The sequence below is a fragment of the Sarcophilus harrisii genome, chromosome 5, assembly GCF_902635505.1.
Source record: "Sarcophilus harrisii chromosome 5, mSarHar1.11, whole genome shotgun sequence".
NCBI lineage: Eukaryota > Metazoa > Chordata > Mammalia > Dasyuromorphia > Dasyuridae > Sarcophilus > Sarcophilus harrisii.
Window position 1 is genome coordinate 139,183,639 of NC_045430.1, and position 13,697 is coordinate 139,197,335.

Consider the following 13,697-nt stretch of genomic DNA (forward strand, 5'->3'; position numbering starts at 1 on the left):
GTTGGGGGGGAGAGGGGGAGGTTGCACCTCTACCAAGGTCATAAATGGACAATAAAAAGATGGCGATTTGTTTAAATCCAAGCAAAAGTAAGGATGGTGATGGTGGTAGTGCTGCAAGAGAATGAGAGAGATAGCAAAGGGGAAGAATTGAGTCTGCTGTACTTGAATCTTAACCTACTTGAGGAGAAAATAGTACCTTTGACTATTACTCCCATGGTAGAAGAGCTGGTTACTTGCAATAAAAAATGGTAACTCCATTAGATTATTTTCCCTCTATGTAGAGTTTGAGCATAGGGAGACTGGATGCTTCCAAAGGCAGTATCTCTCCCCAAAAGTGATACATTAAACCCTTGTAAACTGTCAAGTCAATTAACCTTCCTTGATTTGTAAAATGAGAGAGTTGAAATCAATGATGTCTCAGGTCCCTTTTCACTCTCTTTAAAATCCTATAATATTGGAAAACTTATGTGATGCAAGGGGAAAAAAGTCTGTGGCATATATAATGAAATTTTTTGAAAAAATTTATTTAGCATACATCATAGTTTTCTATTTTATGTCCTACCTTTCTATTTGATGTATGAACAGGAACTATAAGGTAGGCTTTTTTAAGATGACTGAGAATTTTTTTTTAAAGAGGAAAGGACATTTGCAATTTTCATAAGGATAGACAATATGTGATATCTAAACTTTCTAACTTCTATCGCCAACCCTGGATCCAACATAGTGTTCAGCACAGAGTAGGGTTAATAGTTAAGAATGTTTATATCAGCTTCATTTTGTGCTATTTCTCTGTACATATGCATATTACAAATTATATCACTATTCTCAATGTATGCCATGTGGTTTGGCTTATGTCATGTCATCTTTCAAAAGCAGCATAATGTAGTGGGGTAGAAAGACAATCTTAGAGCCAGAAATATTGGGATTCAAGTTCCATTTCTTGTGATCCTAGGCAAATGACTTAGCTTCTCTGTGCTACTTTAGGCAGCTCCTTTAAGGCTAAAAGTTGTGAAGAAAGTGCCAACTTGCTTTGGCAGAGAAATGTTAGAAGGATAACTTTAGAGCTAGAATTTAAAAGCCATTCAAATGAACTTTATTATGCAATTATTGCATTTATTGCAATATTGCAATATTTAGTGCAATTATTGAAATCCTATTCATTCTTCAGAGCCCAACTAATTTTCTAAGCCAATAATATTTTACATATTTATTGTGCTGCTCCTCACATCCTATCACTTATTATAATATTTATATTTATGTATTGTTTCCATAGTTAGTTCTAACATAAAGACAATGTGCATATCCTTTTTGTATTCCTTATTTGCTTTGCTTGTTTATTTTTCTTTTTAATTTATGTAATAAAGCAAGCATTTCTATAACATAGCACAATAAAAAAGATAATTGTACTTGAAATTTCTAATCCACTATGTATAGCTTACTTTTCCATTCACATATACAGCAAAAATATTGCATAAATTTCTTTTTTTCTGCCTTTCTCTCTCCTTACTCCCCACCCTACAGAGATGGCTACATCAGAAACTAAAAGGGATATGAGTTGTATGTGTGTATATGTATGTAAACTTCTATATATTTATCAGTTCTTTCTCTGGATAAAGATAGCTTCTTTTTTCAAATGTCCTTTATAGTTTATTTGGGTATTTGTAATAGATAAAGAAACTTATTCACTCAAAGTCATTCTTAAAATAATATTAATGATACTGTATACAATGTTTTCTTGGTTCTGCTCATTTTGCTCTTCATTATTTCATGCAAGCCTTTCCATGGTTTTCTCTAAAATCACTGAGCTCATCATTTCATATACCACAGTAGTATTGCATCACAAACATATAGCAACACTTGGTAAGCTATTCCCTAACTGTTGACCATTCCTTCAATTTATAGTCCTTTGCCACTGCAAGGAGAGTTGGTATGAACATATAGTTTTTTTTTTTTCCTTTTCCCTTAATATCTTTGAAAACAGACCCAGTAGTAGTATTGCTGGGTCAAAGGAGGTATACTTAGTTTCACTAATTATTTATATTTAGCAAGTTATTATTAAACTTTGTAGAATTCCCTTTTGTTAAAAATAACTAGTTGTATTAAAATTTGTTTAATATTTTAAAAATTAAAATCTAGCTATAAATTAGAATTCTAACTTTTCTTTTAATATAGGTTTGAAGGAAATTTTAGCGTGTGTTTGATTCAGTATCATTAAGAAACCACATTTATTGTCTACTTTTAACTTTTATGGCATCATTAAAACTTTGAACTTGTTTAAATTTCTGACATTTACTAATCAGATAGTAAAATTTACTGATTCAGAATTAAAGGAGACTAAATTTTTTCATCATAGCTATCTCCCTGAGTACCTGTAAGTAAGTACTATTCATTACTCTTGAGACATGGTAAGCATGAAGGAAAATAATGAATTCTTCAATCATATTCAAGATTGGTGCAATACGGAGAAAAAAAATTGACCTACTATTTTGTATCTGAATTTATCAAGGTAAATGAAGTGACATGTAATGATAACATTTGCTGGCAGAGCCTTATATTTGGCCTAGAATTTTTTTTACCCTCCAAATAAGTGATAATAGAAATAATAATAATAATAGAACCACAATATTAGAAAAATGTACATAATTATTCTTACTAATATAAATTTTTACAACCTATTCTGTTAACCAGAGACTATAAGTAGTGTAGAAAAAAGCCTTCCTTACTTTATTTAATACTTTGTTGCTGCAGTTTTTAACCATTGTATAACTGCATATGGTTTGTAGAATGTGACAGTGTAAAATTGAGATAAAAATATAATCTAATTACCTTTTTTTTTTCTATTTCTGAATAGCGAGTAAAAATGAAGCTTAGACTCTGGTGACTGAGTAATTGTTTCATCATGCTACAGCAGAAAGACCCAAGTGGTCATAATTCTCAACATGGGAACAATGCAATGTATTATAAAAATACAAGTTTTTGTATAATAGATTTTAATGGTAATATGCTTTCAAAACTAGAGTGAAAATGCATTTCTCAAAGGACTGTACAATAATATTACAAGCAAGAAAACATTAAATGCTTTAACCACACTTCTTCCTACTTACAACCTCCATAAAGAGTAACAAATCATAAAATCTTCACATAAATGCTAAATACAAATAATTATTTGTATGCAAGATTCACATCTCATTTGAAGTGCTATTATGTTCAAAGTCTATGATACTGACATACAGCTAATTCCAGATTATTAATTTAAATAGGGACAATTGCATAAATAATTAAATACAAAAGATTATTGAAAATAGATTACAAAAGAAGTTTTCATCCATCTTAAGATTTCTGAAAAAAATTATACCTTTTTGCTAGGAGCAAAAGTACTCAGGAACATATCCTCTGATCATACATTGAAAAATTGCTCTTTTCCTAAAATCATCATTCCTTGAAATGATGTTTTTTTTTTCCTTGAATTTATACAGTGTTTATAACCTCTCATGTTTTTACAATACTTTATTCTGCATTCTTGTTATTGAAGCATATACACAAAGCATTGTAAGATTCCTCAAGGAATGGGCCATGCTTTATATATCTTTGTATTCTTTCCAGCCTTTAAGTTTCTTGCACATAGTTGCTGTTGTTACTGGAGTGTTGTTGTCAAATCATTTCAGTTGTGTCCAACTCTTCGTGACCCATTTTAGTGTTTCCTTGGCAAAGATTCTAGAGTAATTCGCCATTTCCTTCTCTAACCTGTTTTAGATAAATTGAGGCAAACAGGATTAAATGATTTGCCCAGGATCACACAGATAGTAAGTGTCTAAAGCCTGATTTGAACTCATGAAAATGAGTCACCCTGATTCCAAGCCCAGTACTCTATTCCCTGCACTACCTAATGCCCAGGCATGTAGTAGGTATTTATATTATGTGATTGTTGAAGTGTACTGAAAAGAAGTTCTAGGTCTTCCTGTTGGTTACAGAATTGTCTGGGAGAAGGGCTACTTTTTTTCTCTCCTTTTATAAAGCCACATAAAATTTTAAACCGGTAAATCTATGCTACTTTTATCTCTAAATAATTTAGGAATCAACAAATTTGTATTTTATATCTTTTTTGCTTCATGTTTTGCCTTGCTTGGACAAATTGTTTAAGATGCAATTTAGCCAATGTTATGGACGTTATAGGATTCTGGATTTAAAGGCAGGAGAAAACTCAGTCTATCATCCAAACCCCTCCTTTGACAAGTGAGCAAAACTGAGGACCAAAAAGTTAAAGAACCTTGCCAAAGGTTGTCCTTGGGTATGATCTTGGGTATGAGTGGCAACAAGATCCTCTGATTTCAAGGCCAGTGTTCCTTTTACTTTCCTTGTGTTATCCAGTTAATTACCTATGCTTTTTCAAGGACATAAATGCCAAGTGTTCCCTTCAGTTATCTCATCATATGCTTCTACAGTCATGGTGGTCAATAATAACAGAAGATGTAATTAGGAAATGCTTAAGAAAATAAGTAAACATAAAATAGAACTCAGATAATGGTAATTTGGGGTTTTCCATATGCCACTCACAGGGGTATATTTTTTTGTATCCCTCTGATCTAGAATATTATATGGAATTATAAAGTTTGTCAATGTGATTTTTCTCCCCACCAAAATATGGGACAAAAGTCTTTTGAGTATTAAAGTTTCAATTCATGAATTGTCACTGAGTTTGATGTATCTGTATTTTCCTATCATAAGTAAAGGGAATAAAAATATTTTGTAATTTAACCACAAGTAGAATATCCTTGAAAGAGAATAGTTTGTTTTGAGTAAAGTATCATAACACTGCTAATAAGCAAACTATAAATATTTAATTAAATGTTACCTTCTTTTAAAATGTTTAAAAGTTTGACCTTATATATTACTTAATAGAAGTTCTTAGAATGAAAAAGGGCTTGAAAATTAGCTTTTTGCTTCAGTGATATCAAAGATTTTCAGTTTGGTTGTTTTTCAGTCATGTCCAACTTTTTGGAACCCCATTTGGAATTTTCTTGGCAAAGATACTAGGGTAGTTTGTCATTTCTTTCTTCAACTCATTTTACAGATGATTAGGGAGCCAATAATTTTCAATTATGTTTAAGTATGTGCCAGTGTCCAGCTCTCACCTTTATAAAAGTCATCTTCACATTAGATGGGTAAAGTCATTAATAAAACACAAATTCATATTATAAAAACTAATATCTTAGCAGCAGCATAGCAGAGTGGAAAGAGTGCTGAGCATGGCTTTAGGAAGACCTAGATTCAAGTCTGATCTCTGATACCATATGACATAATTCAAGTCTTTTCATTTCTCTGTCCATGAGTAACTTCCTGGGATTCATCCGGGAAGTAACAGATAGGATATTATTTGAGTTGATTGAAGAAGTTACTATAGTACTGAGGTACCTGGATAGATCCTTCTCATATTCACAATCCTGTATCTGATCTACTATATAATCTCGTTTTAAACACATTTTCCACATTTAGTATTATACATCAATATGTGTTCATTTATCTATATATAGGTCTGCATGCATGTATACATATGTGTATACATGTATATGTATATGTATGTATATTTGTGCATAAAAGTACGTGTATGTACTTGAACATAATGTGATAGGTAGATAGACAAATATCTACACATGCATACATATATATGTTGGCAGGTATTTTGTAATACATGAAATTCTGGTCTTGAAGAGCCAAGAACACTTGGTTCAGGTCCCATATATGATACATCTGACTCTGTGACCCCAGAAATTACTTAACCTTTTAAGATTTTAGAGGTTCCCTAAAATGTTAGGTTGCATAAAAAAACTACCAAGCTTCAATTATAAAAGTTTCTTCATCATAGCATTTTCTATACAAATGAAATCACAGTTCCATTCCCTATCATAAATCCATCTATATATTTGTCTGTCTATCATCTATTTATCTCCCTCTATGTGTATATATACATACATAAGTTATGTGTGTGTATGTGTGTGTGCGTATACACACACACATATATCTGCGTGCGTATATATAACAAAAAAAATATACATAAACTGGAATTTTATATATTATATATAATATTCACATAAATTACAAATTATACTAGAACATCAATATTTTCAAACGTGGGATAATAGATATTTTCTTGGCAATCCCTTGGGATAAACAATTTGATTCTCTTTTTTTTTTTTTTTTTCGTGTTGATGGTATAATGATGTGGTATTGAAAAGAAAGGTGGGGCAGAATGGAAAGGTAAAGAATTCATAAATAGGATGGTGCAGAGGATATCCTATACAAATATATCTGGAGTATGTATGGGAAAAAGTTAAAATTTTTCTCTACAAGTATAACCAAACTGATTTTTTCCCCCTTGAATTTGCTGATCTTATATCATTTCCAAATATATTTCCCTTAAGATGGAAGTAGGTAGATGGTTAAAAAAAAGTCATATACTAGAAGCCTTTCAACCACCTATCACATGCTTTATTTTTCTAATGATGAAAAAGACTTCTAAATACAGAGAGATATTATCCTGAAGAGAATTCAGAAAAAGTCAAAGGAAGATCTTAAAACCAATATATTTCCCTTTAGAAAACAAAGGGGTAGTTTGAGCTATTTGTATTTTTCTCATTTTATCAACATTTTATCAATAGAAAAATTTCACTATCACATTGAATCTCAAGTGCTCACAAATTTGACATAAGCTTTGATATTAAGTATAAGTTGTCTTCCAATAGTAGTATGAAATAATATTACTAAAACTATAGTTATAGGATATGGAGATAGGATATAGAAATGTTATCTTAATAAACTTTTAGAACATTAGTTTTAATCCTCTAAAAATACAAAAGTGATTTTCCATGAAGATTTTATGGCATTTTTTCCCTCAAAAATGAAGGATTTATAACCTAATATTTAGACATCATTTTAACTTTTTAAAAAAAATCTACACTGAGAAAAACTATGATCAAAAAGTGTAAATAGCAAAAAATATAGTTATTTTAATAATCAAACAATTTAGTATCATTAACATTTTTGAAATGTGTTTTAATTTCCATTACAGAAAAGTAATGTGATTATTACTGAATTTATGAGCCAATAATTAGCTTTTTTTGTTTGGGGTTTTGTTGAATTGCTTTGTTGTTAATTTTGTTTTTTGAGAAGTTGAAGGAAATATTTGAAACCAGGGAATATAGTCATACAGTTCTTCTTTTATTAGCTTCAATAAATCACAGTAAAAATTACATTATATCAAAGGATTTTATAGATGTTAAGTGCATTTTATCGTACATATCTTTCTCATTTTCTTTTCATTATATCTTGTGAGGCATGCAATACAGTAGCTATAGATATTTTATACATGGAGGGCAAAGAAGTTTAGTGAATTGACTAAGATTACTCTAAGCATCCTAGAAACTCAGAATTGGGGAACCCTAGATATCAAATAATTTAACCAGTTTGTGAATTAGAAGTTCTTACAAATATTCATGTTTCCTCTTTTGGCCAACTTGTTTTTTTCTTTTTGCAAACGAAGATTAAGTAAGTTTTTTTTTTTTTTTTTCTGCCAGGTCTTGTTACTAAAACATTGAGGTTTTATCCCACTATAAGTCCCATCTCCCCTAATCAATTAATAAGTTACAGAGCCAACACCAAAACTTTGGTTTTCTGAATCTATCATGCTACAGAACTGTGGAACTATTGTAGTTGAGAATGTATTCATTCATATTTTACAAGATAATTTTAAATAAATACTCTGAATATGCTGCCTAATATATGCAAAGAGCTAGTGTCCTAATACATACACACACACACACACACACACACACACACACCACAGTGGGAGGATTAAATTCAAAACCCTGGCTCTCATCTCTGTTGTCTGTTGGACACTTTGGCAATCCAAATCCCCTCTCTAAATCTTTGCTGCTTAGTCTTTGAATAAAATGATTATTTGAGATAAAATTGAAATACAATTATATTTTACATAAAAGATATAATAAAATAGCATAAATATAGTTGACTTGTAAATTATTGTTCATTTGAAATTAATATCCAGTGGGAAAAACTATCATTAAATATTAATAAAAATATAAAGGATTGTTTGTTTTTTTATAAACAAAACTTTTTTGTATCAGTGCATTTTTGAAATGTGTTTTCTAATAATTTATGGTTTTCTAATTGCATAGTCAATATTTTCTTCACATCAATTGATAATTTAAATATAATTCTCATGAGGATTCCTAAACATTTCTCAAATAAATTATTTGGTGATCATAGAGATAATCAATATAATAATTACATAATGTTAAGTTTTGATATTTTTTTTTGTCCCTAGGAAAAGGAAGATGACAAATCAGATACATCAAGTTCTCAGCAACAGAAAAGCCCTCAAGGTTTGAGTGACACAGGATATTCTTCTGATGGAATATCAGGTTCCCTTGGTGAAATTCCAAGTCTTATTCCTGGTGATGAAAAGGACTTGCCACAAGAAATTAAAAAAGATTCTCATTCTCAAGAAAGTAGTCCTACAAGTCCTTCTGATCTAGCAAAGTTAGAAAGTACTGTTCTGTCCATTTTGGAAGCTCAAGCAAATTCACTTGTTGAAGAAAAATCAGAAAAGAAAAAAGAATTGTATGGTGGGCTTCCTGAGCAGCCCAAAGATCAACAGAAAACTAAGGATTTTCCTGTCACACTAGAATCTTATAGTTCAGAAGAAGAGGATATCAAGGAAGTTCAAGAAGAAAAGAAAGATGTCCTTGTAAAAGCTGAAAAAGACAGTATCCCTTCCATAAAGGCCGTCAGAGAAAAAACTGACTTTGTAGACGATGTGACAGCTAGAAGGCAGCGTTATGATTCACTGGAAGATAGCAGTGAAAGTGAAAACTCCCCTGTCTCACGAAGGAAAAGAAGAGCTAGTGTTGGTTCATCAAGCAGTGATGAATATAAGCAGGAAGACAGTCAAGGATCAGGTGATGATGAAGATTTCATTAGAAAACAGATCATAGAGATGAGTGCCGATGAAGATGCCTCTGGTTCAGATGATGATGATTTCATCAGGAAACAACTCAAAGAAATCAGTGTTAGTGAGAGCCAGAAGAAGGAAGAAACAAAAGGAAAGGGGAAAGGAATAGTTGGGAAACACAGGAGACTCACCAGAAAAAGTAGTACAAGCTTTGATGATGATGCAGGGAGACGTCATTCTTGGCATGATGAAGATGATGAGACATTCGATGAGAGCCCAGAATTAAAATATAGAGAAACCAAAAGTCAGGAAAGCGAAGAACTCACTGTTACTGGTGGAGGAGGTCTTAGAAGATTCAAAACCATTGAACTAAACAGCACAGTGACAGATAAATATTCTGAAGACTCTGTGCAAAAGAAAACAAGTTTATATTTTGATGAAGAACCAGAACTTGAGATGGAAAGTCTTACAGATTCACCAGAGGATCGGTCACGAGGAGAAGGATCTTCTAGTCTACATGCCTCCAGTTTCACACCTGGTACATCTCCTACATCAGTGTCATCTCTTGACGAGGATAGTGACAGCAGTCCAAGTCACAAAAAGGGAGAGAGTAAGCAGCGAAAATCTAGACACCGATCACATGGTCCTCTTCTTCCCACTATTGAAGATTCTTCAGAAGAAGAGGAAATGAGGGAAGAAGAAGAATTATTAAAGGAGCAAGAAAAACAACGTGAAATCGAACAGCAGCAAAGAAAGAGTTCCAGTAAAAAATCAAAAAAAGACAAAGATGAACTTCGGGCTCAAAGAAGAAGAGAAAGACCAAAGACACCACCCAGCAATCTCTCTCCAATCGAAGATGCATCTCCCACAGAAGAATTACGTCAGGCTGCAGAGATGGAAGAGTTGCATCGTTCCTCTTGCTCTGAATATTCTCCAAGCATAGAGTCAGATCCAGAAGGGTTTGAAATTAGCCCAGAAAAAATAATAGAAGTACAAAAAGTTTATAAACTGCCCACAGCTGTGTCTTTATATTCTCCAACAGATGAGCAATCTATTACAATTCAAAAAGATAGTGGTCAAAAGGTATTAAAAAGTGCTGAAGAAATGTATGAAGAAATGATGCATAAATCCCACAAATCAAAAGTGTTTCCAACACCAACAGAGAAAGATGAAGTATTTGAGAAGGAGCCTTTGTATGGTGGAATGCTAATAGAGGATTATATTTATGAATCTTTGGTTGAAGATACATACAATGGTGCTGTTGATAGCAGTCTATTAACAAGACAAGAGGAGGATAGTGAATTTATTCATCCAGGAGGGAGAGAGAGAAAAATGAGAATTCCAGAGGAGATCTATGAAGATCCTATGAAGAAAATCTCAGATCTGCAGAAAGAATTTTATGAGCTAGAGAGCTTACATTCTATGGTGCCTCAAGAAGATATTGTATCAAGCTCATATATCATCCCTGAAAGTCATGAAATTGTGGATCTAGGTACTATGGTAACATCAACGAGTGAAGAGAAGCAGTTATTAGATGCAGATGCAGCCTATGAGGAACTCATGAAGAGGCAACAAATGCAGCTAACCCCAGGAGCTAGTCCAACTCAATCAGCCACTGAGCATGATCTAACAGAGCCTGCAATAGACTTTGACAGAATGCCAGATACCTCATTGACATCTAGTATTCTCTCAGGAGCCTCACTTACAGACTCAACTAGTAGTACAACACTTTCTATCCCAGATGTGAAAATAACGCAGCACTTTTCACCAGAGGAAATAGAGGATGAATATATAACTGATTATACCAGAGAAATTCAAGAGATAATTGCCCATGAATCATCAATTTTAGCATACTCTGAGCTCTCAGAAAGTGCAACATCTGTGCTACCGTCTGACACGCCCTCTCTTACATCATCCATTTCATCAGTTTGTACAACGGATAGCTCCTCACCTATTACTGCTCCAGAAACCACAACTGCAGTTTTTGCAGATACTGTGGACCAACTAGCTAAATTTCAGGATTCTGAAAAGATTCCATTACCTCCCTTTCCAGTAGACACAAAAGTATATTCAAGAACAGATATATCTTTAGATCAGACTGCCCAACCCTCTTCTAAAGCAATTGATGATCATGTTGTAATTTCTCTTCCTGATGTTCCAAGGTCTGTCATGGTACCTGAAGAATTCAAACCAAAGCCATCTGTTTCTGATTCTTTTTCTGTTGATTCATCTGTATCAGAAGAAGATGCAGTAAGAAAAACTAAGAGTAAAAATGGAAATGGTGGCATGCTGGAAACTTACAAGGATAAAAGAAAGGCACCTGTACCTTTACTACGTAGAATTAGCTCTGTAGATTCTGGGCCGGTCCAACCACCTTCAAGTATCATTGCAGTTCCAGTTAGTGATCAAATGTCAACCGTTTCTACTATATCTAGAGAAGTGACCGATACAATATCACAATTGCCATCTATGACTTCAATTCCTGCTGTGACACCTAGAACACCTCTTCTTTGGAGAAGTTCTTCTTTGGATTCATCTGCCCAACCCCCACTTGTTCCTCCTGCTCCAGCTCCTCCTGCTCCTCCTGCTCCAGCTCCTCCTGCTCCAGCTCCTCCTGCTCCTCCTGCTCCCCCTGCTCCTCTTCCTCCTCCTCCTCCACCTCCTCCACTTCCCCCACCAACTCCACCTAAACCTGCTATTTATCCTAAAAAGAAGTTAATAAAAGCTCCTCCAGTGACATCAGCTGTTATTGTACCTTCAGTTGACACTGTTGCTACTGTAGAGGCTACTGCTAGTCCAAAAAATAATTTGACACCTGTAACAAAAGTATACACCCCTGCACCACCTCCAGTTCCACCTAAGCCTTCTTCAATTCCATCAGGACTTGTATTTACTCACAGGCCTGTTGAGGGAACCAAGCCTCCAATTGCTCCTAAACCAACAATTCCTCAGCCTCCAATAACTACACCTCTGCCAGTGGATACACATCCCAAACCAGCAGGTTTATCCTTAACTTCAAGTATGACATTGAATTTAGTGACTTCAGCAGATTATAAACTGCCATCTCCTACATCTCCCTTGTCACCACATTCTAACAAGTCCTCCCCAAGATTTTCCAAATCATTGGAGACTTATGTTGTTATAACATTGCCATCTGAACCAGGAACTCCAACAGATTCTTTAACTAGTCAGGCAGTGACCAGTTGGCCTTTGGGATCACCTTCTAAGGAACTAGTTTCAATGGAGCCTGTATTTACTACAGTTCTTCCTGTGACAGGTGAAGAGATTCAAAGCATGTCAGATCAGAGCCTGTATACCTCAGGTGCTTTACAGCCTTTCTCTGCTGCCCCAGTCATGACACAGCCTTCATTCCATGTAGCCCCAGGCTCAGTAACTCCATTTCTCTCAAGTGAACTGAGCAAAACCTTAGTTTCATTGGCAGACAGCACAATTCCTAGTGTTGATTCAAATAGTGTTTCTATAACAATTCCTCCTGAACCCGTAGCTCAAGAACCCTTAGCGTTAGAGAAACCAAGATATAAAGAAGATGGAAAGTTTCAGCATTTTGGAGATGTTATTGATCTACGCATGGTATCAAAGGTTGATGGTGAAATAACTGGAAGCTGCATGGACCTGTCTGCTTCTCCAGGAGATGTGAGAAGGCAGACCACAGCAAGTGAGTCATATGGCAGACAAATCAGCACTGTCCAACCTGCTATTATAAATCTCAGTGCAACTTCAACAGTAGTCACGCCCCTCTCCCTGGTCACAGAAACTATGGCTGTTGTGACATGTACAACTAGCCTAAGTTATAGCACTAGCACAGAAAGCCTGGTTGGGACAGATCATTCTATGATGACACCTCTTCAGTTAACAACATCAAAACATGCTGAGCCTACCTACAGAAAAACGAGTGTCCAGGTCTTCCCAACACTTAGGGAGGAAGCACCAATAAATTTATCTCTAAGTACTTCTGGGCATGTAGTAACAATGCCTGCCACCAAACCTATCACTGTACCTCCACCTAGTGTTACCAATGGATGGGCTGATCTCTCCACGTCTCAGGGGCCCCAAGATGATGGTGCAGTGGACCTCAGTACTACAAAGTCTCACCGTACTGTAGTCACCATGGATGAATCTACTTCCGGTGTTGTGACGACTGTCATAGAAGATGATGAGAAACCAGTGGATTTGACCGCAGGAAGAAGAGCAGTTTGCTGTGATGTTGTTTATAAGTTACCATTTGGAAGAAGTTGTACAACACAACAGCCTGCAACTACTCTTCCAGAAGATCGTTTTGGTTACAGGGATGATCACTACCAGTATGATCGATCAGGGCCATATGGTTATAGGGGTATTGGGGGCATGAAGCCTTCTATGTCTGACACGAACTTAGCTGATACTGGAGTTTTTCTTTATAAAAGTAAGAATACCTTTGATTATACTGGAGGGGTTGATACAGCAGTAGATCTAACTTCTGGAAGAATAACTACAGGTCAGTATGACATGGCAGCAGATCTTTCATTGAAATATCATTATGGGGTCGCTCATCTCATTTCAGGATGAATTTTTATCCTTTTTTTTTCCCATTATGTTTTTCTTTTTCCTTTCTTTTCAATGATATGGCAGCATATTGTGGAGTACACGTGCGTTTTTTTTTTTTTTTAATTTCCTCATTTTACTTATGTTTTGCCCAAACTGCCTGCATGTGCCTGCATGTTCAACGTTGCTT

General features: G+C 34.6%; 1 protein-coding gene across 6 annotated transcripts in view; it reads left to right on the forward strand.

The window, feature by feature from the left end:
- The window catches only part of PCLO (piccolo presynaptic cytomatrix protein), a 513,527-nt gene that overhangs the window by 225,033 nt on the left and 274,797 nt on the right, over nt 1-13,697 (forward strand). For all 6 annotated transcript variants that reach the window (XM_031938652.1, XM_031938653.1, XM_031938655.1 and 3 more), the window contains exon 5: nt 8,339-13,460. In XM_031938652.1, the coding sequence (XP_031794512.1) occupies nt 8,339-13,460 (5,122 nt within the window). The remainder of the gene's footprint in view (nt 1-8,338; nt 13,461-13,697) is intronic.